Source organism: Hordeum vulgare, chromosome 7H, assembly GCF_904849725.1.
Source record: "Hordeum vulgare subsp. vulgare chromosome 7H, MorexV3_pseudomolecules_assembly, whole genome shotgun sequence".
NCBI classification, from domain to species: domain Eukaryota; kingdom Viridiplantae; phylum Streptophyta; class Magnoliopsida; order Poales; family Poaceae; genus Hordeum; species Hordeum vulgare.
This window is the reverse complement of record NC_058524.1, coordinates 625,735,196-625,761,686: the sequence shown is the minus strand read 5'-3', so window position 1 is coordinate 625,761,686 and position 26,491 is coordinate 625,735,196. Positions and strand designations below refer to the sequence as shown.

General features: G+C 45.3%; 2 protein-coding genes across 2 annotated transcripts; both read left to right on the top strand.

Moving 5' to 3' along the window:
• The first annotated feature begins 9,750 nt into the window (after positions 1 to 9,750).
• Positions 9,751 to 10,977, top strand: LOC123413016. Its single transcript, XM_045105962.1, has one exon. The coding sequence runs from the start codon at positions 10,087 to 10,089 to the stop codon at positions 10,474 to 10,476; it is 390 nt and encodes a 129-aa protein (XP_044961897.1). The 5' UTR covers positions 9,751 to 10,086; the 3' UTR covers positions 10,477 to 10,977.
• Positions 10,978 to 22,949: 11,972 nt separating this feature from the next.
• Positions 22,950 to 24,176, top strand: LOC123413061. The gene has a single exon (XM_045106008.1). The coding sequence runs from the start codon at positions 23,286 to 23,288 to the stop codon at positions 23,673 to 23,675; it is 390 nt and encodes a 129-aa protein (XP_044961943.1). The 5' UTR covers positions 22,950 to 23,285; the 3' UTR covers positions 23,676 to 24,176.
• The last annotated feature ends 2,315 nt before the right edge of the window (positions 24,177 to 26,491 follow it).

Genomic DNA, 26,491 nt, shown 5'->3' with positions numbered 1-26,491 from the left:
ACACTAATTTTCCTGCCTATTATTTGCTAGGGATGAGGTGTTCGAGTGTATCAATATTATCATCTCTCTCTTCCCGCAAAAAAAATACTATCATCTCTCTCTCTCTCTCTCATACTTGATGTAGTAGTCCTAACTACTAAGATAGCACATATTCTGAATAAAAAATACATGTTATAACAAATGAACAAAAAGTACTCATTTCAAACCTAAGTGAAAGAAAGATGCACATTTTTTTTGAAGAAGCCTATAGGAATGGATGAGAAAATAACACATGACATTTGAATAGTATTGAATGTGTTGCATCTGTTCACCTAAATCATTTCGTTATTATGCTCTACATTGTTAATTGCAGAACCAAAGACTCGCGATGGTGCAAATAAAAGAGAGGTTTGGTGACATGCATTTTCCTTGTACCGTGGTCCTAATATTACAAGGTGAAGTGTCTAGCCACCCATGTGAGTGAGGGAGAGAGAGAGAGAGAAGGGGAAACACGGTGTGAAATATAACCAAATTGCAATGGTTACGTGTTTGGAAGTGCGGGTTGAGGAGTCGAGGTGAGATTGCAAGTGGAAATGGATAGAACAAGAAAATTAGTTTTTTTAGGCTGACAAGAGAATGCGTGATACAATACTGAATGAAAGTCGACAATTTTATATAGGTGCATGTATATCTATATGTTACCTATACTGTTTCCGTTTCTAAAGGTAAGCCATTTTACAGATATCAATATGCACTCGATACGGATCCATATAAGGATATTTTAAAGTCTAGATTCCCTCATTTTGCTATGTATGTGGTCTATATTAAAATCTCTAAAACGGACTATATTTAAAAACGGAGGGAGTAGACAAATTTAAGATACATTTTTTGGGATGGAAGGAGTAAGATGTTGAATTACTCGAATACGCCGGTTGCAACGCAATGAAAAAAAACACACAAATTTAAGACAGAAAATTTATAAGGGAGAGAGCATGATGTCGAATCACATGAATATGCCCGTTGCAACGCAATGAAAAATAAACATAAAAAATTGAGGAATGTATTGGAACGCAATGGAAAAAACACAAAGTTAAGACAAAAAATTTAGGACGGAAGGCGTATGATGTTTGTGCCCGTTGCAACGCAATGGACATAAAAAATTTAAGACAGAAAATTTGTGACGGAGGGAGTATGATGTCGAATCACTTAAATATGTCCGTTGCAACGCAATGGAAAGTAAACATAAAAAATTGAGGAATGTATTGGAACGCAATGGAAAAAAACACAAATTGAAGGCAAAAAATTTAGGACAGAAGGCGTATGATGTTGGTGCCCTGCGGCAACGCAATGAAAAAGAAAATAAGGAATTGGAGATTGACTATCATTTTGTGCGGGGAGAGGGTTGGTAATAAGGAAGTGGACATCCGGTTTGTGCACTCGAGAGATCGAGTCGCGGATGGGTTCACAAAAGCCTTGGGTACTTGTATATAAGATGTTGAATTACTTGAATATGCCGGTTGCAACGGAATGAACAAAAAAAATACACAAATTTAAGACAGGAAATTTATAAGGGATGATAGTATGATGTCGAATCACTCGAATATGCTCCTTGCAACGCAATGAAAATAAACATAAAAAATTGAGGAATGAATTGGAACGCAATGAGAAAAAAAACACAAAATTAAGGCAAAAAATTTTGTACGGAAGGCGTATGATATTGGTGCCCTGCGGTAACGCAACGGAAAAAAAATACAAAAAGATCAACCGCGTACGTCTACACGGATCTGGCAATGGTAGAGCCTGGGAATAACCCAGTAGCAGACATACTTCGCCGCGATCATATAGCCTGGGAATATAACCCACTAGCAGCCATACGTCGACCTTTTACCTCCACAAGTCCAATAAATCAGGGCGCTAACTGATTCATGAGTGCATGCTTGGTGACAAATGAGTGAGTAAAAGCGTATATAAATCGTGAATTTAGCACCTAGGCTATCCGTGTGGTACTAAACAAAATTCAGCGAACCGAAACGCTCGCTGGCCATCCTCTTCCGCGGCCCACCAGCAAACGACGCCCGTCCGCCCGACGCCCTTATAAATTCAGCGAACCACAAGAAGCGGAAGAGATCGATCCCCAGCGCCCGCCCACCAGCTAACGACGCTCGTCCGCCCCGCGTCGACCTTACCAGCATTGGCCTTGTTGCGAACATTCCACCACTCCCCCATAAGGGTCATGGCATTCACTTGCGTATCTTCATCACACCTCGACAATTCTTGAAGTGGAGAGTGGGCGGAGTGGCAGAGCATGAGCTTTTCTCGGGTCACACCCAAAGCCAAAATATTCCAGCATTCTTTAGCTTTCTTGCACTTCAAGAAGGTGTGGTCACATTAGTCTCTGGCCAAAACCCGACCAGGACTAAAGCTCCGAACGAAAGGTTTGTTTTCCACTAGTGCTTGGTGGGCCCTGAGGTTTTTCTGGTGGGCTTGCTTGTCAGTAGGTGGGACACCTCGATATTATGCAGAGTCAACAAGACTGTAGTGTTGAGACACGTGCTGTCACACTAATTTTTGTCAAAATTGATATCATCTGTATCGATGAATAAAAACTAACTCTAATGGACCATCACAAAGGATAGAAGGTTGAGAAATATACGTTTATCGTCCACAGTTTCTACATCGCACCATTGGGTCTACGGGATTGGGAGAAAGACGAAAAAAGAAGATGTGACAACTGGCACATTTTTTCAAAATTGAAATCATTTGGATGGATGGAGAAGAGAACTAACACGGTGACACTATTGGACCACTTCGAAGAAGAGAAGATGGGGAAATACATATGTTGCTCGTCTGCATTTGTTGCGTCTCAAAGTGGGATCCGCATAACTGGGAGAAGCTTGGAATAAAAATATTGCTCATTGCTCATCCATACTTTCCGCTTCGCACTAGTGGATCTATGGGATTGCGAGAAGGGGGAAAAATAAGATGTGTCAATATACACATGTTTTCAAAATTGAAATTATCTGGACGGATGAAAAAGATAACCCACGCCACGAGACCATGGCGAAGAAGAGAATGTAACAAAAAAAATATGTTGCTTGTCCATACTTGTTGTGTTGCACTATGGGATCTGTGTAATTGGGAGAAGCTAGAGAAGAAAAAGTTGCTCGCCCATACTTATAGCGTCGCACGGTTGAATCTAGGTAAATGAAAGGAGCAAGAGTGAAAAAATAAAAATAAAATAAAATCATCATTAAAATATAAGGAGAAACGAGCGAAAAAATGAAAATCAGCTAACAGAAATAAAAAGTTGTCATAACAAGTTTTAGTGAGAGATAGAGAAAAAAAATCCTACAATCATGTGAATTGGATGTACGCAATTGAGAGGAGCAACAGAAAAAAAAATCAAAATCAACATAAATAAAATTTTCAAGAAGAGACTGAGAAACAAATCTATGTTCATCTGAATTAGATGTACACAATTGAGAGGAGCGACAGAAAAAATCAAATCTACGATCATCTGAATTGGATGTATGCAATTGAGAGGAGCAACCGAAAAAATCAAAATCAACATAAATAAATTTGGAATAAGCGAAAGAGAGAAAATAAAAATTCAAAAAGATCGACCGCATACGTCTAGGTTTTCGTGGCTTCTGAAACATGCGGCGGCTGAAACAATTTTTCGTTTACTCATCTAGGGTTTCTGGAATATTGGGGTATTTTATAAAGAGCATGATAAAAAAATGTGATGTACAGTTAACTTATATGTACGTCCAAGAGCGACCCCCCGCGTCCTTACAAACTCAAGATCCATGATTAAGAGCTCTCCTAATTGTATGCAGGTAGTGCTCTGCCCATAAGCAAGCAAATTGATGTTAAGACGATTAATTTGTTCTACTGAATCATTTGGCAGAGAAATGATCGAGGTGCCAAGCAGATATCCAATTCAATCTGTTTTCCATGCACATATATTGCTCTCTCAACTAATAATATACAAATCATTGTCTGCTTTCGTTAAAATGAAGTGTAATTTGAAATCCCAACATACAAAATTTGCGAAATTTCCAAATTTCACAGGTTTTGGTGAGGTCCGAAAGTATTTTGTTTTCGAAATTAAAAATCTTGGACAGGATGATGATTTTGCTAATAGCAATCTTAAAGAAGAAAATGTAATATAAACCGTTAGGCCGATGTGATATTTCATTTTCTTCTTTGTAACTGCATCATGCATTTCACTGATTTGGTTTTGGATATATTTACACAAATATTTGTTTCCATTGAGCATCATGTGCACAGGTAATTCTCCAATTGGAAGCAAGTTTGTTTCTTTTTGAGAAACCAAAGAAGTTTATTTTGATCCGAATTGCACAATAAAAATTTGACCACTCTTTGTGTATCTATGGAGTGCATATATTTGATCCATAATCAGATGAAAACTTTATAAGACAAATGTTACATATTTAAATAGTATAATTTTGTGTTTTCAGGGATTCACGTCATAACCCAGTGATTTAATACCAATGGGAAGATAAGGGTGTCAGAAGCCAACTGAGTGGGAAACACGACAGGTAAAATCTCAAATACCACGCAAACTCAAATTTATTTTATAATGTCAATTGCTATACATGGTATATTTTGCCCATATAATTTTAGTGAACTGTGATGTGTTTTGCGTCGTATAATTATTGATACATGCCATAGTTTTTTCTACTGCAAACACATGAGCATTGGTGGTAGGCTGGCTACAAATGATATGAGACCGAAAAAGAGCGTGTTGGAGTTGGCAAGCTAGGGTTTGGAGTTCGCCACGATTGGGAAGGGAAGGTATTGACAAGGTACCATTCCTGTCTCGCCTAACCCAAACAAGCATGTTTTGCTTGTGTTAGTCTGAATTTGTCAGCTCGACAACTTATTTAAATTTGTTTACAATATTATTTATTTTAATTTACATTTAAATTTAGCTCGTGGCATTAGGTATTTTTGTAAAATTTTAGAATGAACTAACAGGTTGAACTAAGTTGGCTCGGGATCACATCTCATGTTTCAAAATGGCATCCTGGGAAAAACTATCCTCAATAGACCCATTGTATGTCATGTCAAAACAGAGGGCAAGCATATGTGAACGTCATGAGAACACTTATCACATTAAAGTCTTGTGCTATTTTTCATCTCCGTTTGGCATTTTTAATAGTATTTAAAATCATCATACATAATTGGGAGAAGCCACAGAAAAAGGGAATAAAAAAATCATTTCTCATCCATACTTTCCGCGTCACACGAGTGGATCTACGGGATTGCGAGAAGTGAGAAAAATAAGACGTGGCAACAGACACATTTAAGCAAAATTGAAATCATCTAGATGGATGAAAAAGCGAACCCACACCACGAGACCGGTGCGGAGAAGAGAAGGTTGGTAAACAAACATGTTGCTTGTTCATACTTGTTGCGTCACACCATGGGATCTGCACAATTGGGAGAAGCTAGAGAAAAAAAGTTGCTCGCACATACTCGTAGCGTCGCACAGTTGAATCTAGGTAAATGGGAGGGGAAAGAGTGTATTTTTCAAAAAGAATCATTAAAAAATAGAATAAGCGAACGGAAAAAAATGAAAATTAACTAACAGAAATAAAAATTGCCATAACAAAATTTGGAGAAGAGAGAGAGAGAAAAATCTACTATCATCTAAATTGGCGGTACGCAATTGAGAGGAGCAACAGAAAAAATAAAATCAACATTAATACAATCTGAGATAAGAGAAAGAAAGAAAAGTCAAATTCAAAATTATCTGAGGTAATTAAAAGGATCGACTGCATACGTCTATGCAGATCTTGCGAAATTTGGAATAAGCAAAAGAGAGAAACGAAAAAAAATCAAAATCATCCGAGAGAAACAAAAAGATCGACCACATACGTCTATACGGATCTTGCAATCGTATAGCACCGGACGAAGCCGGGTAGCGATACGTCGATCTTTTAAGTCCGCGGAGAATCTACATAAACAAATTTAAAATAAGTGGAAGAGAGAAACGAAAAATTCAAAATCGTACGAGTGAACCCGACCTTCAACATAAATAAATTTGGAATAAGGGAAAAGGAGAAACGGAACAAAATTCAAAATCATCCGAAAGAACAAAAAGATCAACCGCATACGTCTATGCGGATCTTGCGATCGTATAGCACCGGTCGAAGCCGGATAGCGTTACGTCAATCTTTTACCTCCGCAGGCCCGATGGACCAGCGCTAACTGATTCGTGACCGCATCGTCGATGATAAAAGGGTGAGTACAAGAGTATTTAAACAGGGAGGCTGCCACCCAAACTGGCAGTGTGGTACTAAAAAAGAAGGTGCGGCCCACGGGTGACTTTCTCATTGACAACTCGCCTGCCCTTCCCGCGCACGCATGACGCTCCTTCCGCCTCGACCACACCCGCCGTCGCCCAGCTCGCGCCGACCGTGCCGTGGAAGAAATCGATCCCCCGGGCCGCTGCTCTGCTCCTCTGCTCCTGTCAAAGCAGTCGATGCATCGCCCCTGTCGCTGCACTATCGGCCAGCAGGAGACAAGTCGTTCATGCGTATATTTAAATGGGACCGGTCAAAGTAGACGATGCGTCGCCGCTGTCGCTGTCCGGTGGGCCAGCGGGAGACGAGTCGTTCCCGTGTATATTTAAATGGGACCGATCAAAGTAGTCGTAGCGTCGCTGTTGCCGCTGCCCTGTGAGCTAGCGGGGAGACGAGTCGTTCGCGCGTGGGCCAGCTTCAAAATGAGGCCCCAGATCGGCCCCACCCGAGCCCCACTCGTGAACGCGATGAGGGTGCCCCAGGCCGACCCCACTAGTCAAGCGACGTAACGGTCAAAGGAGGTTGACCCGATGGAAACGGCCGCTTGGCCGCCTGCAAGAGTGGGATAGAGCCAGGTAGGGCAAAAACGAGGAAAGCTAAGCGAGTGAGGCAAAAACGAGCAAAATTAAGCGAAATGGGACACAGAAATAAATAACATAACAGTAAATGGAAGTCCACAATTTATATAGGTGCATGAATATGTATATATTACATATACTTGCTCTGATTGAATTTTTTAAAATATGAACTATATACTGATGTATATACATGTATTTTAAAATATAATTCATTCATTTTACACTGTATTTGGTCTACATTAAAATCTTTAAAATTACCTATATTTACAAACTGAGGGAGTAGACAATTTTTCTGGAACGAAAGGAGTAAACAAATTGAAGACAAGCATTTTGTGATGAAAAGAATTTGATATTGAAGCACTCGAATATGCCCGCTGCAATGCAATGGAAGAAAACACACAAAAATATAGACCAAATTTGCCCATTGCAACGCCATGAAAAAATAACACAAAAAGATCAACCGCATACGTCTACGCAGATCTGGCAATGAAAGAAAACACACAAAAAAGAATACAGCCTCGGAGTAACCGACTAGCAGCCATACTTCACCACATACATTTAAGCGGATCTTGCGATCGTATAGCACACCGGTCTAAGCGAGATAGCGATATGCCGACCTTTTACCTCCGCAGACCCGATGAACCAACACTAACTGATTCGTGACCGCATCGTCGGTGGCAGCATGAATATAATGTTGAATCACTTGAATATGCCGGTTGAACGTAATAAAAAACAAAAGTTTAAGGCAAAAAATTTAGGACAGAAGGCGTATGACGTTGGTGCCGTGGCAATGCAATGAAAAATACACAAATTTAAGACAAAATTTTTAGGACGGAACGCGTATGATGTTGGTGCCCATTGCAATGCAATGAAAAAAAATCACAAATTTAAGACAAAAAATTAAAAACAAAGTTGGAACACAATAAAAAAGATCGACCGCATACGTCTGCACGGATCTGGCAATGGTATAGCCTGAGAATAACCCACTAGCAGCCATACTTCACCGTGATCGTATAGCCTGGGAATAATCCACTAGCAGCCATACTTCACCGTGATCGTATAGCCTGGGGGTAACCCACTAGCAGCCATACATCGATCTTTTACCTTCGCAAACCCGATGAATCAGGGCGCTAACTGATTCATAAGTGTATCCTTGGTGGCAAATGACTGAATAAAAGAGTATTTAAATCGTGAAGGTGGCACCCAGGCTCGCCGTGTGGTACTAAACAAAATTCTGCGAACGGAGGGGTGTGATAAACGCTCGCTGGGCCACCTTTGCCCGCGGCCCACCAGCTAACGACGCTCGCTCTCCAAGCGGCGGAAGATGCGGTGGGCCCCTCGGGATGCATACTTCATTAAAAAATCTACTATCATCTAAATTGGGTGTACGCAATTGTCAAGAGCAACAGAAAAAAAAAATCAACATTAATAAACAGATCTATGGGATTGCGAGAAGCGAGAAAAAATAAGACGTGTCAATAGGCACATGTTTTCAGAAATGAAATTATCTGAACGGATAAAAAAATTAACCCACACCACGAGACCACCGAGGAGAAGGGAATGTAACGAAAAAAATGAAAAAAAATTAAAATCATCCGAGAGAACCAGAAAGATCGACCGTGTACGTCTATGCAGATCTAGCGATACGTCGATCTTTCACCTTCGCAGAAAATCAACATAACTAAATTTGGAATAAGGGAAAGAGAGAAAAGAAAAATTCAAAATCATCCGAGAGAACCAAAAAAATCGACCGCATACGTCTATGTAGTTCTTGCAATCGTATAGCATCGGGCGAAGGCGGATAGCGATACGTCGATCTTCTAACTCCGCAGAAAATCAACATAAATAAATTTAGAATAAGCAAAAGAGAGAAACAAAAAATTCAAAATCATCTGCGTAATTGGGAGAAGCTAGATAAAAAAAGTTGCTCGTGCATACAGAAAAAATGAAAAATGATATAAATAAATTTGGAATAAGCGAAAGAGAGAAACGAAAAAAATTCAAAACCATCAAAGAAAACCAAAAAGATCAACCGTGCAATCGTATAGCGCCGGGCGAAGCTAGATAGCGATACGTTGATCTTTTAACTCCGCAGAAAATCAACATAAATAAATTTAGAATAAGCAAAAGAGAGAAACGAAAAAAAATTAAAATCATCCGAGAGAACCAAAAAGATCGACCGTGTACGTCTATGCAGATCTAGCGATACGTCGATCTTTCACCTTCGCAGAAAATCAACATAACTAAATTTGGAATAAGCGAAAGAGAGAAACGAAAAAAATTCTAAATCATCCGAAAGAAACAAAAAGATCGACCACATACGTCTATACGGATCTTGCAATCGTATAGCACTGGACGAAGCCGGATAGCGATACATCAATCTTTTAACTCCGCGGAAAATCTACTTAAACAAATTTAAAATAAGTGAAAGAGAGAAACGAAAAATTCAAAATCACACGAGTGAACCGACCTTCAACATAAATAAATTTGGAATAAGCGAAAAAGAGAAACGAAAAAAAAATCGAAATCATCCAAAAGAACAAAAAGATCGACCACATACGTCTATGCGGATCTTGCGATCGTATAGCACCGGTCAAAGCCGGATAGCGATACGTCGATCTTTTACCTCCGCAGACCCGATGGACCAGCGCTAACTGATTCGTGACCGCATCGTCGGTGATAACAGGGTGAGTACAAGAGTATTTAAACAGGGAAGCTGCCACCCAAGCTGGCCGTGTGGTACTAAAAAAAGGTTGGGCGAACCGAGCGGCGTGCTAAACGCGCGCTGGGCCACCCTCGTCCGCGGCCCATTAGCTAACGACGCTTGCGGTGTGATTTAACGAGCTCTTCCTCCCCTTCCCGCGCAGGCAGGATGCCTCGCCGGCGGCGGTGGGGACTAGCTTGCCCTGTCCAAGATCTTCCCCACGCCCCGCGTCGACAAGAAGCGGAAGAGATCGATCCCCAGGGCCGCCTCCCTGCTCTGCTCCTCTGCTCCCCGGCAGCGCAAGAAGGACCGGGGCCGCCTCCTCTCCGGCTCGCCGTTGTAGCTCATGCTTTGCTTTGGAGCGCCGTTGTAGCTCATGCTTTGCTTTTGAGCTCTGAGGCGCAAGAAGGACCGGGGCTGCCATCGCGCCGCGAGCCCGACGGCTCCGAGGTGTACCCCGTCGCCTGCACCACCGCGTGCCCGTAAAACCATGCCGGAGCGCCAGCGCCGCGCCCACCGGAAGCAGGAGGCCCCAGGAGAGCGCGTTCAGGGAGTCGTGCGCCGACTGCAGCATGGCAGACGCGATGGGGGAGGACTCCGTGGTCGTGGTGAGGATGTCGACGGTGGCGTGAGACGCCAGGTCGGACGCTCCTTCCGCCTCGACCACACCCGCCGTCGCCCAGCTCGCGCCGACCGTGCCGTGGAAGAAATCGATCCCCCGGGCCGCTGCTCTGCTCCTCTGCTCCCCGGCAGCGCAAGAAGGACCGGGCCGCTGCTCTGCTCCTCTGCTCCCCGGCAGCGCAAGAAGGACCGGGCCGCCTCCTTTCCGGCAGGTGCCCGCCCCATCTTCCGCCTCGTCTCTGGCGCCGCAGGGGGCTGAGGCCTCGTCTCCGGTGCGCCTTCTCTCCGGCAGGTGCTCGCCACGTCTCCAGCCCCTCCATTCTCGGCACCTCCTCTGCTCCTCCACCCTCTTCGCCTTCTCTTTCTGGAGGTGGAGGTGGGGGACTCCCGGCCGAGGGAGGGCAAGAGCTCGAGCACGGGAGTCGTCCAATTTTCGAAAAATTGGTAGAGAGTCTGGAGTGGTCAAGGGGAGGATTTTGATCGGGAGCAGATGAACTCGTGCGTGCGTGATGAGGAGTTACTTCCACCAGAGGAAGGAGATGACAAGGCGGGCCCCATGCGTCAGTGGGCAAATGGGTGTGAAGAAATAAAAAAGAGAAAGGGGTTCTGCTGGGCTTCGGCTGCCACAACTCGCGCGCGTGGGCGCTGGACCGAGAAATAGGCTGCCCACTAAATCTGGGTATTCCCCAATTATTAAACAACTGGAGCTATAATTGATACTACAATAAAATACTAAATAGATTCCTAAAATACTATAAACACACGGGAAAATGTAATTGAGATAGTAGAAAACGGTCAACATTTTACATAACGAAACTATTAATGAAATACACATAACACCTTTGTAAAATTTAGGTATAATTGATAAAATAAAATACGAAATGGGCTACGCTGAAGCCCACAAAAACAGTGAAATCTGGGTATTCCCAAATTATTAAACAACAGGAGCTATAATTGATAAAATAAAATACAAAATAGGTTCCTAAAATACTATAAACACGCAGTAAACTATGGTTGAAATAATATAAAAAGCTGAACATTTTATATACCAAAACATTAAATAAAATGCACGTAAGACTTTTGTTAAATTTCTTTTGGGCCTTTGTAAATGTTCCACGAAACATTTTTAAATACCACAGAAATAACCAAATAACAATTCAAGAATTTTTAAAATCAAAATATATTGAAGGAGTCATATTTCCTTCTCTCATAATATATTTGTTTTGAGTTGGGTTTGTTCCTAAATAATATAAAAACTCCAAATGGAAAACATTTCTAACTATTAACCAGATATATAATTTGAGGAAGTCATGTCATCCTCTCTCATGTTAGAATTGGAAATATTCTGAATATCCTCTAACCCAAAATAAGATACAAGTGAATACTCAGGAAAGTCCTTTTATTCCCTCTCGATAAAATATTCATTCAAACTCAAAAAGTTTCAATTCCTAATCAAAATTAACTAACAACAAGCAACACAAGCAAGTTTATACCTATTTGTAATTAACATTCCAAAATTATAATTATTGAGATGTTACAATACACGTCCGTACATTATTGGAATTTATTTGTTTGCCGACTACATAGAACACTCGGCAAAGGGTAACAAAAAGTCGGCAAAACCTTTGCTGAGAATTGTTCTCAGCAAAGCCCACCCGATGTACACCTCTCAATATTTTTTTTAACGGGAAAGTGGGAATTCCATTAAACTTCACGCAAAACAATGTCACCGGCTAACAGTTTTACAATTCAATTGGGGATAGAGGCCTCCCAGAAGGAGTCATACGACTCACAATGAACGCCCAGCTTGGCAAGCGCATGGGCTACGGAGTTACAAGTGCGTCGGCACAAGGAAAAAAAGCATATGAATCAAAGTTTACAATGCATTGGATTCTAGGTTCCTTCACCAACACACCAATAGTTGCCTTGTCTTACTCATTGCTCTTCAGAGCATGAAAAACTATTGAGGAATAAGACTCAAAGATGATTTGATTAGCCCCGATCCTGGTCACTCCATCAATTGCAGCAAGACGTGCCACAAATTCAGGTTCACCGACTTGCCCGCACCAATAGCGATAAATTCGTCAGCCTGATCACGGACCACATAGCCCCAGCCCCCTGCACCTGTATTTCTTCAAAGGCTCCGTTAAAGTTAACCTTCATAGAATGCATTGGAGGTTTGCTCCATCTGTGATTGTGGGGTGGCTTAGGAGGCTTGTTCAGATCTCGCAGGCCGAGGAACTCAATTAGCAACTTCTTCGCAGGCCCAGGAATTCAAAAACCATTCACGAAATCAAAAACATGTTCGTCAAAATATGTTCCTTAATAATGAAAAATTATTCTAAAATGTTAAAAAATGTTCTCCAATCCTATTTTTTCACGAGTTTCAAAAAATATCCACAGTTTAAAAAAATATTAGTGAATTCTAAAAATATCATGATTCCAAAACAATGTTTATGACTTTTAAAAAAGTTCATGATTGCATTTTTTAATATTTCAAAACAATGTCTACGAACTTGAAAGGTGCTTGCATAAAACCAAAAAGGAAGTTAAAAAGGAAATAAATATAAAGTAAAAAAGAATAGAAAAAATGAAAATAAAAACAAAATAGAAAAAGGAAAAGGAGAAAATAGGAAAAATAAATAAAAATAAAAAAATAAACAGGTTCGAGGAAGGTTATAGAACCTTCCTGAAACCATGGAGATAAATACTGGTAATTAGATGACCCACATGAAAAATAGCACGTGAAGTGGTTACGCGCTACGTCGCAGTCGAGGCCGAGAGACGGGACAAGGGCACGGTCCGGGCCGCCTAGGTGCAGGCGCGGGACGGCGACGCTGCCGACGGTGCGGAGGGTGCCCGCGGCAGGTGGAGCGACAGCGTGGGCGGGTGTCATGGAGGAGGTGGCCAAGCCGTCGTCCCGGACGACAGTTTTGCCCACCGCGGCAGGAGTCGCACAGCGGGGCGCTGGGGCGACAGTGGGAGCCGGGGCGGCCACGGTGGGCGACGCGGCGGTGAGAGGAACGGGGGTGAAGGGGGTGAGCGATGCAGAGTCCAGCTCGGCCGAGCGAGTGCGGCGGAGAAGGCGATGCATGGTGGGAGAGAGAGGATCGAACGAAGGGCTGATACTCGGCGATGGAGAGATCCCCGTGGACAAGGTTGCCGAATTCGGCGCCGTGGATGACGGCGCGGACGGGTTGGTTCTCCGTGAAGAGGAGTTTGCGGCTGAGGCCGCGCAGCAGCTGAAGGGTGAGCGACTGGTCGGAGACAGGCTTGCCGACATCCGCGAGTGCGTCGGCGAGCGACTTGAGCCGCCGCCGTCGCCCACGTTTTCACGTCTTCTCCGTGTGCCCACCAACCTGCGCCCATCCCGCGTCCTGGGATCAGCACCGGCCACACCCTCCTTTCCCCGCGTCTCGGCACCCGCACCGGGTCCACCTCGTTCCGCTACACCACCAACCAAAAACCACCCCGCCCACCCACCCAGGTCCAGTTCCCGCTGCACCGTCCCAGCCTCTCCCGTCGCGGCTTCCCCATTCCCAGACACCTCTGGCCCAGTTGTTGCCTCGCCCCACTCCCCTGTCTCCCCACCTGCCAGCTCCCATGCAGCCCCTAACTGCGCGTCACGAGCTCCCGACGTTCCACCGCGCACCGTGCTCGTTGATCCCCCTGCTAATCAACATCGTATGCGCACTCGCAGCAAGTCTAGCTTCGCCCAGCCCAACCTCCTTCACACCACCACTAACTCCAGCAGTCCCATTCCCTCGTCCTATCGCGTCGCCCTTCATGACCCGAACTGGTACACTGTGATGCTCGAGGAATACGATGCACTGATGCGGAATAATACTTGGTGTTTAGTGTCTCGTCCCGCAGGTACGAACGTCGTCATGGGAAGTGGATCTTCTGGCACAAGTTCCATCCCGACGGCACGCTCACCTGGTACAAGGCGCGCTGGGTTCTTCGCGGCTTCACACAGCAGGCCGGTGTCGACTATGCTGAGACATTCAGCCCTGTGATCAAACCACCACGATTCGGACGGTCCTGAGCATCGCTGTCGGCAGGTCGTGGCCCATTCATCAGTTGGACGTCAAGAACGCTTTCCTCCACGGTCATCTCGCCGAGACGGTCTACTGCCATTAGCCCTCCGGCTTCGTCGACGCCGCATCACCGTCACACGTGTGCTGGCTGAACCGTTCACTCTACGGTCTCAAGCAGGCCCCGCGTGCATGGTTCACCCGCTTCACCGCCTACCTACGGACGCTCGGCTTCGTCGTGTCCCGCTCGGATACATCTCTCTTCATCCTTCGACGTGGCGACCACCTCGCCTACCTGCTCCTCTACGTCGACGACATCATCCTCACCGCCAGCTCTGCCGCGGTCCTCGACTCCGTCATCTAGTCGCTCAACCGCGAGTTCGCGATGACTGACCTCGACGCTCTTCATCACTTCCTCGGCATCAACGTCACCACCACCACACATGCAATGTTTCTCTCCCAGGAACAGAACGCCCTCGAGATCCTCGACCGCGCTGGCATGTTGAACTGCAAGCCCATCTCCACTCCGGTCGACATGTCTGCCAAGCTCTCCGTCGACACCGGTCCGCTCTTCCTCGACCCGTCACTCTACCGCAGCTTGGTCGGCGCTCTCCAGTACATCACGTTGACGCGCCCCGACCTCTTCTACGCCGTTCAGCAGTGTTGCATGTTCATGCATGCCCCGCGCGACTGCCACTATCAGCTTGTGAAGCGCATACTCCGGTATCTCCGTGGCACGACGCATCTGGGGCTTCGGATCCACCGCGACACCAGCACTGAGTTGGTCGCCTAATCCGACGCCGATTGGGCGGGCTGCCCCGACACACGGCGGTCCACCTCGGGCTACTGCGTCTACCTGGGCTCCAACCTTCTCTCTTGGTCCTCGAAGCGGCATGTCACTGTCTTGCGATCAAGCGTCCAGGCAGAATACAGGGCGGTAGCCAATGCCGTCGCAGAGTCGGTATGGCTCCGACAACTCCTCGGTGAGCTCCACCACTCGTCGTCTCGCGCCATGGTGGTCTACTGCGACAACATCTGCGCCGTGTACATGTTGATCAACCCGGTGCAACATCAACACACTAAACATATCGAGATCGATCTGCACTTCGTCCGGAAGCGCGTCGCCCTTGGTGAAATCCGCGTCCTTCACGTGCCCACGAGCTCGCAATTCGCCGATATATTCACCAAGGGCCTGCCGACCAGTGTGTTCCTCGACTTCCGGTCCAGTCTCAGCGTCGGCGAATCGCACGTTTCGACTGGGGGGTGTTGGAAACCTCCTTGTGGATAAGTCTCACGCCCTGGTCATACGGCTGCTGGAACAGCCTCCTTGGGCGCTACTCAACAGGCCAACCGGGTCGTGCTCCACCTCCCTGCATGCATGGCCTCCCGGCCGTTGTACGAGCGCCATTACGCGTATATATGTAACACCCTCTGATGTAATACGAATCAACTAATCTGAGCGATCTATCCTTTAGTTCTGGGAACCACTAGAAGATTTTGAAAACCGGACACGCTAAAAACGTTTAGATAGGCCAGTTCAATCTGAACTATCGCTCGCTCGCCTGTGCGATCAGTCGACTGTTTGATACAGAGCGTTAAAATCTGATAAACTATATTCATTACAAACAGCAAGCTAAAACAGATTAAAAAGGATAATAAATCTGCTCAATCCAGGTTCTGCTGCTAAACTGAACAGGAGCTGCACTTCAAAGAGCTAACTGTTCACTATAAAATAACAGCCATATATTTGTCAGTTTTTAGGGTATTCATCCACTCAGTGACCCGTATGTGGGTTTTGCGATCTGGAAAACATTATTGGTTATTTCGTAGTAAGATTATATAGTTGTTTTCGAAATAGGCTTTCGTCCCGCTATATAGATATAGCAACCATCCGATACATCAAAGAACTCAATGCTGGGGCAGGCAACACAAGAATGCCCAAAAAGAATAAAAGAAAAATTAAAAGAAAAGAATGACAACAGAGTCGGCTCGACGAAAACAAGGTTGTTCCCAAACCGTTGCGCCCTCCGAAGACATCAACCACGCTGCTAGCACTTCAGACCATCGCATGACAAGCAACACCTTCACGAAGGAATGCGACGGTGACGACGCCGCTGCCTAAATTGATCCTAGGGTTTCCCCCGTAAGCGGAGGGGCGTGGGTGAGTGGGATACCCGACGCCCTTCAGGAAGGAACGACGGCGCCCACGGCTGTTGCTGTGCCGGTGCCAGGCACGCCGACAAGGATTTCTCCCGTTCACCACAAAACCCCACCCTGACCGATCCGTCACGCTCCAACAAACGAGCCACCCACCAACATGCGCTACCACGATCTAGGAGAAACCACCATCATCTCATCATGGAGAGCGAAGCGGGACCGACGGGACCTAGAGGAAACAGCCGGGAACGAGGAGCGGCAGAGTCAGCAGCCACGCATGGGAGGGGACATCCTCCACCACCCTCGACGGTCACTGACCGGACGCAGTAGGGGGGCGCTCCAGCCCTTAACGCCTCGTGAAGCTCCCATTGCCGCGCTGCAGTGGGCGTGCCACCGTCTCCGCAACCCCTCACACGAGCCGCCTCCTCCGTCTGCCGGAGCCGGCGTAGGCGGAGCCGAGCTAGGACCGCCCAGACCCAGATCAGGCCCCAAAGGGCCTAGATCTGGGCCGAGAGAACGTCGCGGCCAACTGTCGTGCCAGCCCGGTGCCAAGTGGCTGCGCCACCACCTCTTCACCATATGGAGCTGCGCCGCCCGAGGAGGAGCCGCCACTGGGACCGCCGCTGCCCGAGGAGCACTGCCGCGCACCCGCAATGGGACAACCACCTGCAGCCGCCGAGCTCGAAGCCAGACCATAGCAGCAGCCCACGCCGCCAGGAGCCAGATCCGGCCGCTGGCCGACCACGATCCGCGCCACGCGCGCCCCACCATGGCAGCCACCACGCCACCACAAAAACTCCCGGATCCGACGGGCCGCCGCCATCCGAAGCGCTCGGATCTACACCGCCGAGCACTGCCATAGCCCAGCGCCTTCGGCGGCCAGCTATCCCGTAGGGGTCCGCGAGGAGGGGAAGGAGCTATAGTTGTTCTCCCTCTGTTTTGCTTATTTGTTCACTTGCTTACATTAAATACATAATTAAATAGTCGGGAGTGGTAATTTCAAAGAAAGAAACAAGAATCACTATGGGTTCTCTACAATGACATCTACTGGTATTTCATAGGGACATTTGTTGGTGTTTTGTATGGAGATTTGTCTTTCAGATACCATAAGAATCCATGTCTAACATGTTTAGTCACATTGAGCTCTTCAAACTTTTCTGAAGCTACGTTTCAAGCATCATATTGAGCTCTCCAATATCCCCCGGTGTCCCCGCACGCCTCCAGCGTGTTGGTTTTTACCTGGGACTGTCGGGGCCAATTTCGACCCTAACCGGCAAAAAAGGGCTTCTCGTACACGATTGGGCTTATTTTCGCACCGGCGACAAAAAATCGCCTTGCGGGGCGGGGGGGGGGGGGGGGTCCGGCTCGAGATGCTCTCAGGAGTACACCTTTCAAAGATCACTCCCACCTTCTCACGTTGTGACAAGTGGCGCTGGTTGCAACCTGAGCTTTTTTTCCTTTTTTTGTAAATTCGTATTTTCAAAACGTTTTATCTCCTAAACCGTGCATCCCAATCTCGAACCGTTTTCACCGTTAGGTTTCTCACGTCGAGATCTTCAAAACTAGATCCTATGTTGATAGATTTTAACGAACTTTGTTTTCACGAAAAAAGGGACCAAAAGCGAGAAAAAAATCATATGAATGAAAAAACTAACCCGTAGTTGGGAGGAGCAAGAAAAAAAAATAAGAAATGATATTGTCATAAAAAATTAATGGAAAGTAAGAAAAGAAAGATAAAAATTGATATCACGTAGAGAAATAGAAATTTTTAAATCATCATAATAAAATTGGACAGATTCATATGAATGAAGAGAAGAGGAACCATAAAAAGATCGACCTAAGTCTAAGCGGAACGGGCAATGGTATAGCCTCGTAGCAATCGACTAGCAGTCATACTTCACCACGATCGTATAGCCTCGTAGTAACCGACAGGTAGCCATAAGTCAATCTTTTACCTCCGTAAACCCGATGAATCAGGGCGCTAACTGATTCATGAGTGCATCCTTGGTGACAAATGGGTGAGTAAGAGCATATTTAAATCATGAAGTTGGCACCCAAGTTACCTATAATCCTTTCGTTTCTAAATATAAGCCCTTTTACAGATATCAATATGGACTCCATACGGATCTATATCAAGGTGTTTTAAAGTCTAGATTCACTCATTTTGTTGTGTATGTGGTCTATATTAAAATCTCTAAAACGGACTATATTTCTAAACGGAGGAAGTAGAAAAATTTAAGATAAATTTTTTGGGACGAAAGGAGTATGATGTTGAATTACTCGAATATGCCCGTTACAATGCAATGAAAAAAAACACAAATTTAAGACAAAATTTTTGTGACGGAAGGAGTATGATATTAAATCACTTGAATATGCCCGTTGCAATGCAATAGAAAAGAAAAGACAGATTTAAGACAATAATTTGAGGACGAAATTGAAACACAATGAAAAATAAAATACAAAAAGATCGACCACATACGTCTACCGCTGCCTGATCTCGCTCCGCCGCTCGGGGCCATCTGCGAGAACCTGCAGCACAGGCACCCGGCTCTCGCTGAGGTTCCACCGCTCCGGAAGCACTACGTTTCGCCATGGCACTGGCTCGTTGTGCTCCCAGAGGTGGCGCGCGAAGTCCTCGTTCACTCGTACGACGCCGGTTCGGAATAAACGGACCTCCGTAGCCGTCGCGGGCGGCGAGGTTGTGCTTGGCTATCGGTCTAGGGCTCGGTTGCTCGGGGAGTGGGATGGACGAGTGGGGCAAGTGGAGAAGAAGGTGGCGACGGGACGGGTCCTATTTAATGGGACCGTCAAAGCAGTCGATCCATCACCCCTGTCGCTGCCCTATGGGCCAGCAGGAGACAACTCGTTCATGCGTATATTTAAATGGGACCGGTCAAAGTAGACGATGTGTCGCCGCTGTCGCTGTCCGGTGGGCCAGCGGGAGACGAGTCGTTCCCGCGTATATTTAAATGGGACCGGTCAAAGTAGTCGTAGCGTCGCCGTTGCCGCTGCCCTGTGAGCTAGCGGGGAGACGAGTCGTTCGCGCGTGGGCCAGCTTCAAAATGAGGCCCCAGGTCGGCCCCACCCGAGCCGCACTCGTGAACGCAATGAGGGTGCCCCAGGCTGACCCCACTAGTCAAGCGACGTAACGGTCAAAGGAGGTTGACCCGATGGAAACGGCCGCTTGGCCGCCTGCAAGAGTGGGATAGAGGGAGGTAGGGCAAAAACGAGGAAAGCTAAGCGAGTGAGGCAAAAACGAGCAAAATTAAGCGAAATGGGGCACAGAAATAAATAACATAATAGTAAATGGAAGTCCACAATTTATATAGGTGCATGAATATGTATATATTACATATACTTGCTCTGATTGAATTTTTTAAAATATGAACTATATACTGATGTATATACATGTATTTTAAAATATAATTCATTCATTTTACACTGTATTTGGTCTACATTAAAATCTTTAAAACTACCTATATTTACAAACTGAGGGAGTAGACAATTTTTTTGGAACGAAAGGAGTAAACAAATTGAAGACAAGCATTTTGTGATGAAAAGAATTTGATATTGAAGCACTCGAATATGCCCGCTGCAATGCAATGGAAGAAAACACACAAAAATATAGACCAAATTTGCCCATTGCAATGCCATGAAAAAATAACACAAAAAGATCGAACGCATACGTCTACGCAGATCTGGCAATGAAAGAAAACACACAAAAAAGAATACAGCCTCGGAGTAACCGACTAGCAGCCATACTTCACCACATACATTTAAGCGGGTCTTGCGATCGTATAGCACACCGGTCTAAGCGAGATAGCGGTATGCCGACCTTTTACCTCCGCAGACCCGATGAACCAACACTAACTGATTCGTGACCGCATCGTCGGTGGCAGCATGAATATAATGTTGAATCACTTGAATATGCCGGTTGAACGTAATAAAAAACAAAAGTTTAAGGCAAAAAATTTAGGACAGAAGGCGTATGACGTTGGTGCCGTGGCAATGCAATGAAAAATACACAAATTTAAGACAAAATTTTTAGGACGGAACGCGTATGATGTTGGTGTCCATTGCAATGCAATGAAAAAAAATCACAAATTTAAGACAAAAAATTAAAAACAAAGTTGGAACACAATAAAAAAGGTCGACTGCATACGTCTGCACGGATCTGGCAATCGTATAGCCTGAGAATAACCTACTAGCAGCCATACTTCACCGTGATCGTATAGCCTGGGAATAATCCACTAGCAGCCATACTTCACCGTGATCGTATAGCCTGGGAATAACCCACTAGCAGCCATACATCGATCTTTTACCTCCGCAAACCCGATGAATCGGGGCGCTAACTGATTCGTAAGTGTATCCTTGGTGGCAAATGACTGAATAAAAGAGTATTTAAATCGTGAAGGTGGCACCCAGGCTCGCCGTGTGGTACTAAACAAAATTCTGCGAACGGAGGGGCGTGATAAACGCTCGCTGGGCCACCTTTGCCCGCGGCCCACCAGCTAACGACGCTCGCTCTCCAAGCGGCGGAAGATGCGGCGGGCCCCTGGGGATGCATGCTTCATCGCGGTCGTATATCCTCGGAGTAACTCACTAGCAGCCATATGTCGACAGACCTTTTACCTCCACAAAGCCGATGAATCAGGACGCTAACTGATTCATGAGTTCATCCTTGATGACAAATGAGTGACTACAAGCGTATTTAAACAGGGAAGCTGCCACCCAAGAATCATTAAAAAAATAGAAGAAGCGAACAGAAAAAAAATTGAAAATTAACTAACAGAAATAAAAATTGCCATAACAAAATTTGGAGAAGAGAGAGAAAAAATCTACTATCATCTAAATTGGCTGTACGCAATTGTGAGGAGCAACAGAAAAAATAAAAATCAACATTAATAAACGGACCTATGGGATTGCGAGAAGCGAGAAAAAATAAGACGTGTCAATAGGCACATGTATTCAGAAATGAAATTATCTGAACGGATGAAAAAATTAACCCACACCACGAGACCACCGAGGAGAAGGGAATGTAACAAAAAAAATATGTTGCTCGTCCATAATTATTGTGTTGCACTGTGGGGTGAGCTTAATTGGAAGAAGCTAGAGGAAAAAAAGTTGCTCATCCATACTTATATGGTCGCACGGTGAAATCTAGGTAAATGGAAGGAGCAAGAGTGAAAAAAAAATCATTAAAATATTAGGAGGGACGAGCCAAAAAAATGAAAATCAAGTATCAGAATTAAAAATCGCATAACAAATTTTGGAGAAGGTACAAAGAAAAGAAAAATCTTGGATCATCTAAATTGGATATACGCAATTGAGAGGAGCAATAGAAAAATGAAAATCAACATAAATGAATTTGGAATAAGTGAAAGAGAGAAAAGAAAAATTCAAAATCATCCGAGAGAACCAAAAAAATCGACCGCATACGTCTATGTAGTTCTTGCAATCGTATAGCATCGGGCGAAGGCGGATAGCGATACGTCGATCTTCTAACTCCGCAGAAAATCAACATAAATAAATTTAGAATAAGCAAAAGAGAGAAACAAAAAATTCAAAATCATCTGCGTAATTGGGAGAAGCTAGATAAAAAAAGTTGCTCGTGCATACAGAAAAAATGAAAAATGATATAAATAAATTTGGAATAAGCGAAAGAGAGAAACGAAAAAAATTCAAAACCATCAAAGAAAACCAAAAAGATCAACCGTGCAATCGTATAGCGCCGGGCGAAGCTAGATAGCGATACGTTGATCTTTTAACTCCGCAGAAAATCAACATAAATAAATTTAGAATAAGCAAAAGAGAGAAACGAAAAAAAATTAAAATCATCCGAGAGAACCAAAAAGATCGACCGTGTACGTCTATGCAGATCTAGCGATACGTCGATCTTTCACCTTCGCAGAAAATCAACATAACTAAATTTGGAATAAGCGAAAGAGAGAAACGAAAAAAATTCTAAATCATCCGAAAGAAACAAAAAGATCGACCACATACGTCTATACGGATCTTGCAATCGTATAGCACTGGACGAAGCCGGATAGCGATACATCAATCTTTTAACTCCGCGGAAAATCTACTTAAACAAATTTAAAATAAGTGAAAGAGAGAAACGAAAAATTCAAAATCACACGAGTGAACCGACCTTCAACATAAATAAATTTGGAATAAGCGAAAAAGAGAAACGAAAAAAAAAATCGAAATCATCCAAAAGAACAAAAAGATCGACCACATACGTCTATGCGGATCTTGCGATCGTATAGCACCGGTCAAAGCCGGATAGCGATACGTCGATCTTTTACCTCCGCAGACCCGATGAACCAGCGCTAACTGATTCGTGACCGCATCGTCGGTGATAACAGGGTGAGTACAAGAGTATTTAAACAGGGAAGCTGCCACCCAAGCTGGCCGTGTGGTACTTAAAAAAAGGTTGGGCGAACCGAGCGGCGTGCTAAACGCGCGCTGGGCCACCCTCGTCCGCGGCCCATTAGCTAACGACGCTTGCGGTGTGATTTAACGAGCTCTTCCTCCCCTTCCCGCGCAGGCAGGATGCCTCGCCGGCGGCGGTGGGGACTAGCTTGCCCTGTCCAAGATCTTCCCCACGCCCCGCGTCGACAAGAAGCGGAAGAGATCGATCCCCAGGGCCGCCTCCCTGCTCTGCTCCTCTGCTCCCCGGCAGCGCAAGAAGGACCGGGGCCGCCTCCTCTCCGGCTCGCCGTTGTAGCTCATGCTTTGCTTTGGAGCGCCGTTGTAGCTCATGCTTTGCTTTTGAGCTCTGAGGCGCAAGAAGGACCGGGGCTGCCATCGCGCCGCGAGCCCGACGGCTCCGAGGTGTACCCCGTCGCCTGCACCACCGCGTGCCCGTAAAACCATGCCGGAGCGCCAGCGCCGCGCCCACCGGAAGCAGGAGGCCCCAGGAGAGCGCGTTCAGGGAGTCGTGCGCCGACTGCAGCATGGCAGACGCGATGGGGGAGGACTCCGTGGTCGTGGTGAGGATGTCGACGGTGGCGTGAGACGCCAGGTCGGACGCTCCTTCCGCCTCGACCACACCCGCCGTCGCCCAGCTCGCGCCGACCGTGCCGTGGAAGAAATCGATCCCCCGGGCCGCTGCTCTGCTCCTCTGCTCCCCGGCAGCGCAAGAAGGACCGGGCCGCTGCTCTGCTCCTCTGCTCCCCGGCAGCGCAAGAAGGACCGGGCCGCCTCCTTTCCGGCAGGTGCCCGCCCCATCTTCCGCCTCGTCTCTGGCGCCGCAGGGGGCTGAGGCCTCGTCTCCGGTGCGCCTTCTCTCCGGCAGGTGCTCGCCACGTCTCCACGCCCTCCATTCTCGGCACCTCCTCTGCTCCTCCACCCTCTTCGCCTTCTCTTTCTGGAGGTGGAGGTGGGGGACTCCCGGCCGAGGGAGGGCAAGAGCTCGAGCACGGGAGTCGTCCAATTTTCGAAAAATTGGTAGAGAGTCTGGAGTGGTCAAGGGGAGGATTTTGATCGGGAGCAGATGAACTCGTGCGTGCGTGATGAGGAGTTACTTCCACCAGAGGAAGGAGATGACAAGGCGGGCCCCATGCGTCAGTGGGCAAATGGGTGTGAAGAAATAAAAAAGAGAAAGGGGTTCTGCTGGGCTTCGGCTGCCACAACTCGCGCGCGTGGGCGCTGGACCGAGAAATAGGCTGCCCACTAAATCTGGGTATTCCCCAATTATTAAACAACTGGAGCTATAATTGATACTACAATAAAATACTAAATAGATTCCTAAAATACTATAAACACACGGGAAAATGTAATTGAGATAGTAGAAAACGGTCAACATTTTACATAACGAAACTATTAATGAAATACACATAACACCTTTGTAAAATTTAGGTATAATTGATAAAATAAAATACGAAATGGGCTACGCTGAAGCCCACAAAAACAGTGAAATCTGGGTATTCCCAAATTATTAAACAACAGGAGCTATAATTGATAAAATAAAATACAAAATAGGTTCCTAAAATACTATAAACACGCAGTAAACTATGGTTGAAATAATATAAAAAGCTGAACATTTTATATACCAAAACATTAAATAAAATGCACGTAAGACTTTTGTTAAATTTCTTTTGGGCCTTTGTAAATGTTCCACGAAACATTTTTAAATACCACAGAAATAACCAAATAACAATTCAAGAATTTTTAAAATAAAAATATATTGAAGGAGTCATATTTCCTTCTCTCATAATATATTTGTTTTGAGTTGGGTTTGTTCCTAAATAATATAAAAACTCCAAATGGAAAACATTTCTAACTATTAACCAGATATATAATTTGAGGAAGTCATGTCATCCTCTCTCATGTTAGAATTGGAAATATTCTGAATATCCTCTAACCCAAAATAAGATACAAGTGAATACTCAGGAAAGTCCTTTTATTCCCTCTCGATAAAATATTCATTCAAACTCAAAAAGTTTCAATTCCTAATCAAAATTAACTAACAACAAGCAACACAAGCAAGTTTATACCTATTTGTAATTAACATTTCAAAATTATAATTATTGAGATGTTACAATACACGTCCGTACATTATTGGAATTTATTTGTTTGCCGACTACATAGAACACTCGGCAAAGGGTAACAAAAAGTCGGCAAAACCTTTGCTGAGAATTGTTCTCAGCAAAGCCCACCCGATGTACACCTCTCAATATTTTTTTTAACGGGAAAGTGGGAATTCCATTAAACTTCACGCAAAACAATGTCACCGGCTAACAGTTTTACAATTCAATTGGGGATAGAGGCCTCCCAGAAGGAGTCATACGACTCACAATGAACGCCCAGCTTGGCAAGCGCATGGGCTACGGAGTTACAAGTGCGTCGGCACAAGGAAAAAAAGCATATGAATCAAAGTTTACAATGCATTGGATTCTAGGTTCCTTCACCAACACACCAATAGTTGCCTTGTCTTACTCATTGCTCTTCAGAGCATGAAAAACTATTGAGGAATAAGACTCAAAGATGATTTGATTAGCCCCGATCCTGGTCACTCCATCAATTGCAGCAAGACGTGCCACAAATTCAGGTTCACCGACTTGCCCGCACCAATAGCGATAAATTCGTCAGCCTGATCACGGACCACATAGCCCCAGCCCCCTGCACCTGTATTTCTTCAAAGGCTCCGTTAAAGTTAACCTTCATAGAATGCATTGGAGGTTTGCTCCATCTGTGATTGTGGGGTGGCTTAGGAGGCTTGTTCAGATCTCGCAGGCCGAGGAACTCAATTAGCAACTTCTTCGCAGGCCCAGGAATTCAAAAACCATTCACGAAATCAAAAACATGTTCGTCAAAATATGTTCCTTAATAATGAAAAATTATTCTAAAATGTTAAAAAATGTTCTCCAATCCTATTTTTTCACGAGTTTCAAAAAATATCCACAGTTTAAAAAAATATTAGTGAATTCTAAAAATATCATGATTCCAAAACAATGTTTATGACTTTTAAAAAAGTTCATGATTGCATTTTTTAATATTTCAAAACAATGTCTACGAACTTGAAAGGTGCTTGCATAAAACCAAAAAGGAAGTTAAAAAGGAAATAAATATAAAGTAAAAAAGAATAGAAAAAATGAAAATAAAAACAAAATAGAAAAAGGAAAAGGAGAAAATAGGAAAAATAAATAAAAATAAAAAAATAAACAGGTTCGAGGAAGGTTATAGAACCTTCCTGAAACCATGGAGATAAATACTGGTAATTAGATGACCCACATGAAAAATAGCACGTGAAGTGGTTACGCGCTACGTCGCAGTCGAGGCCGAGAGACGGGACAAGGGCACGGTCCGGGCCGCCTAGGTGCAGGCGCGGGACGGCGACGCTGCCGACGGTGCGGAGGGTGCCCGCGGCAGGTGGAGCGACAGCGTGGGCGGGTGTCATGGAGGAGGTGGCCAGGCCGTCGTCCCGGACGACAGTTTTGCCCACCGCGGCAGGAGTCGCACAGCGGGGCGCTGGGCGACAGTGGGAGCCGGGGCGGCCACGGTGGGCGACGCGGCGGTGAGAGGAACGGGGGTGAAGGGGGTGGGCGATGCAGAGTCCAGCTCGGCCGAGCGAGTGCG

What these genes read in the sequence shown, in the direction of transcription:
- LOC123413061 (XM_045106008.1), top strand. Translation starts at nt 23,286, where the DNA reads ATGCCGGAGCGCCAGCGCCGCGCCCACCGGAAGCAGGAGGCCCCAGGA.
- LOC123413016 (XM_045105962.1), top strand. Translation starts at nt 10,087, where the DNA reads ATGCCGGAGCGCCAGCGCCGCGCCCACCGGAAGCAGGAGGCCCCAGGA.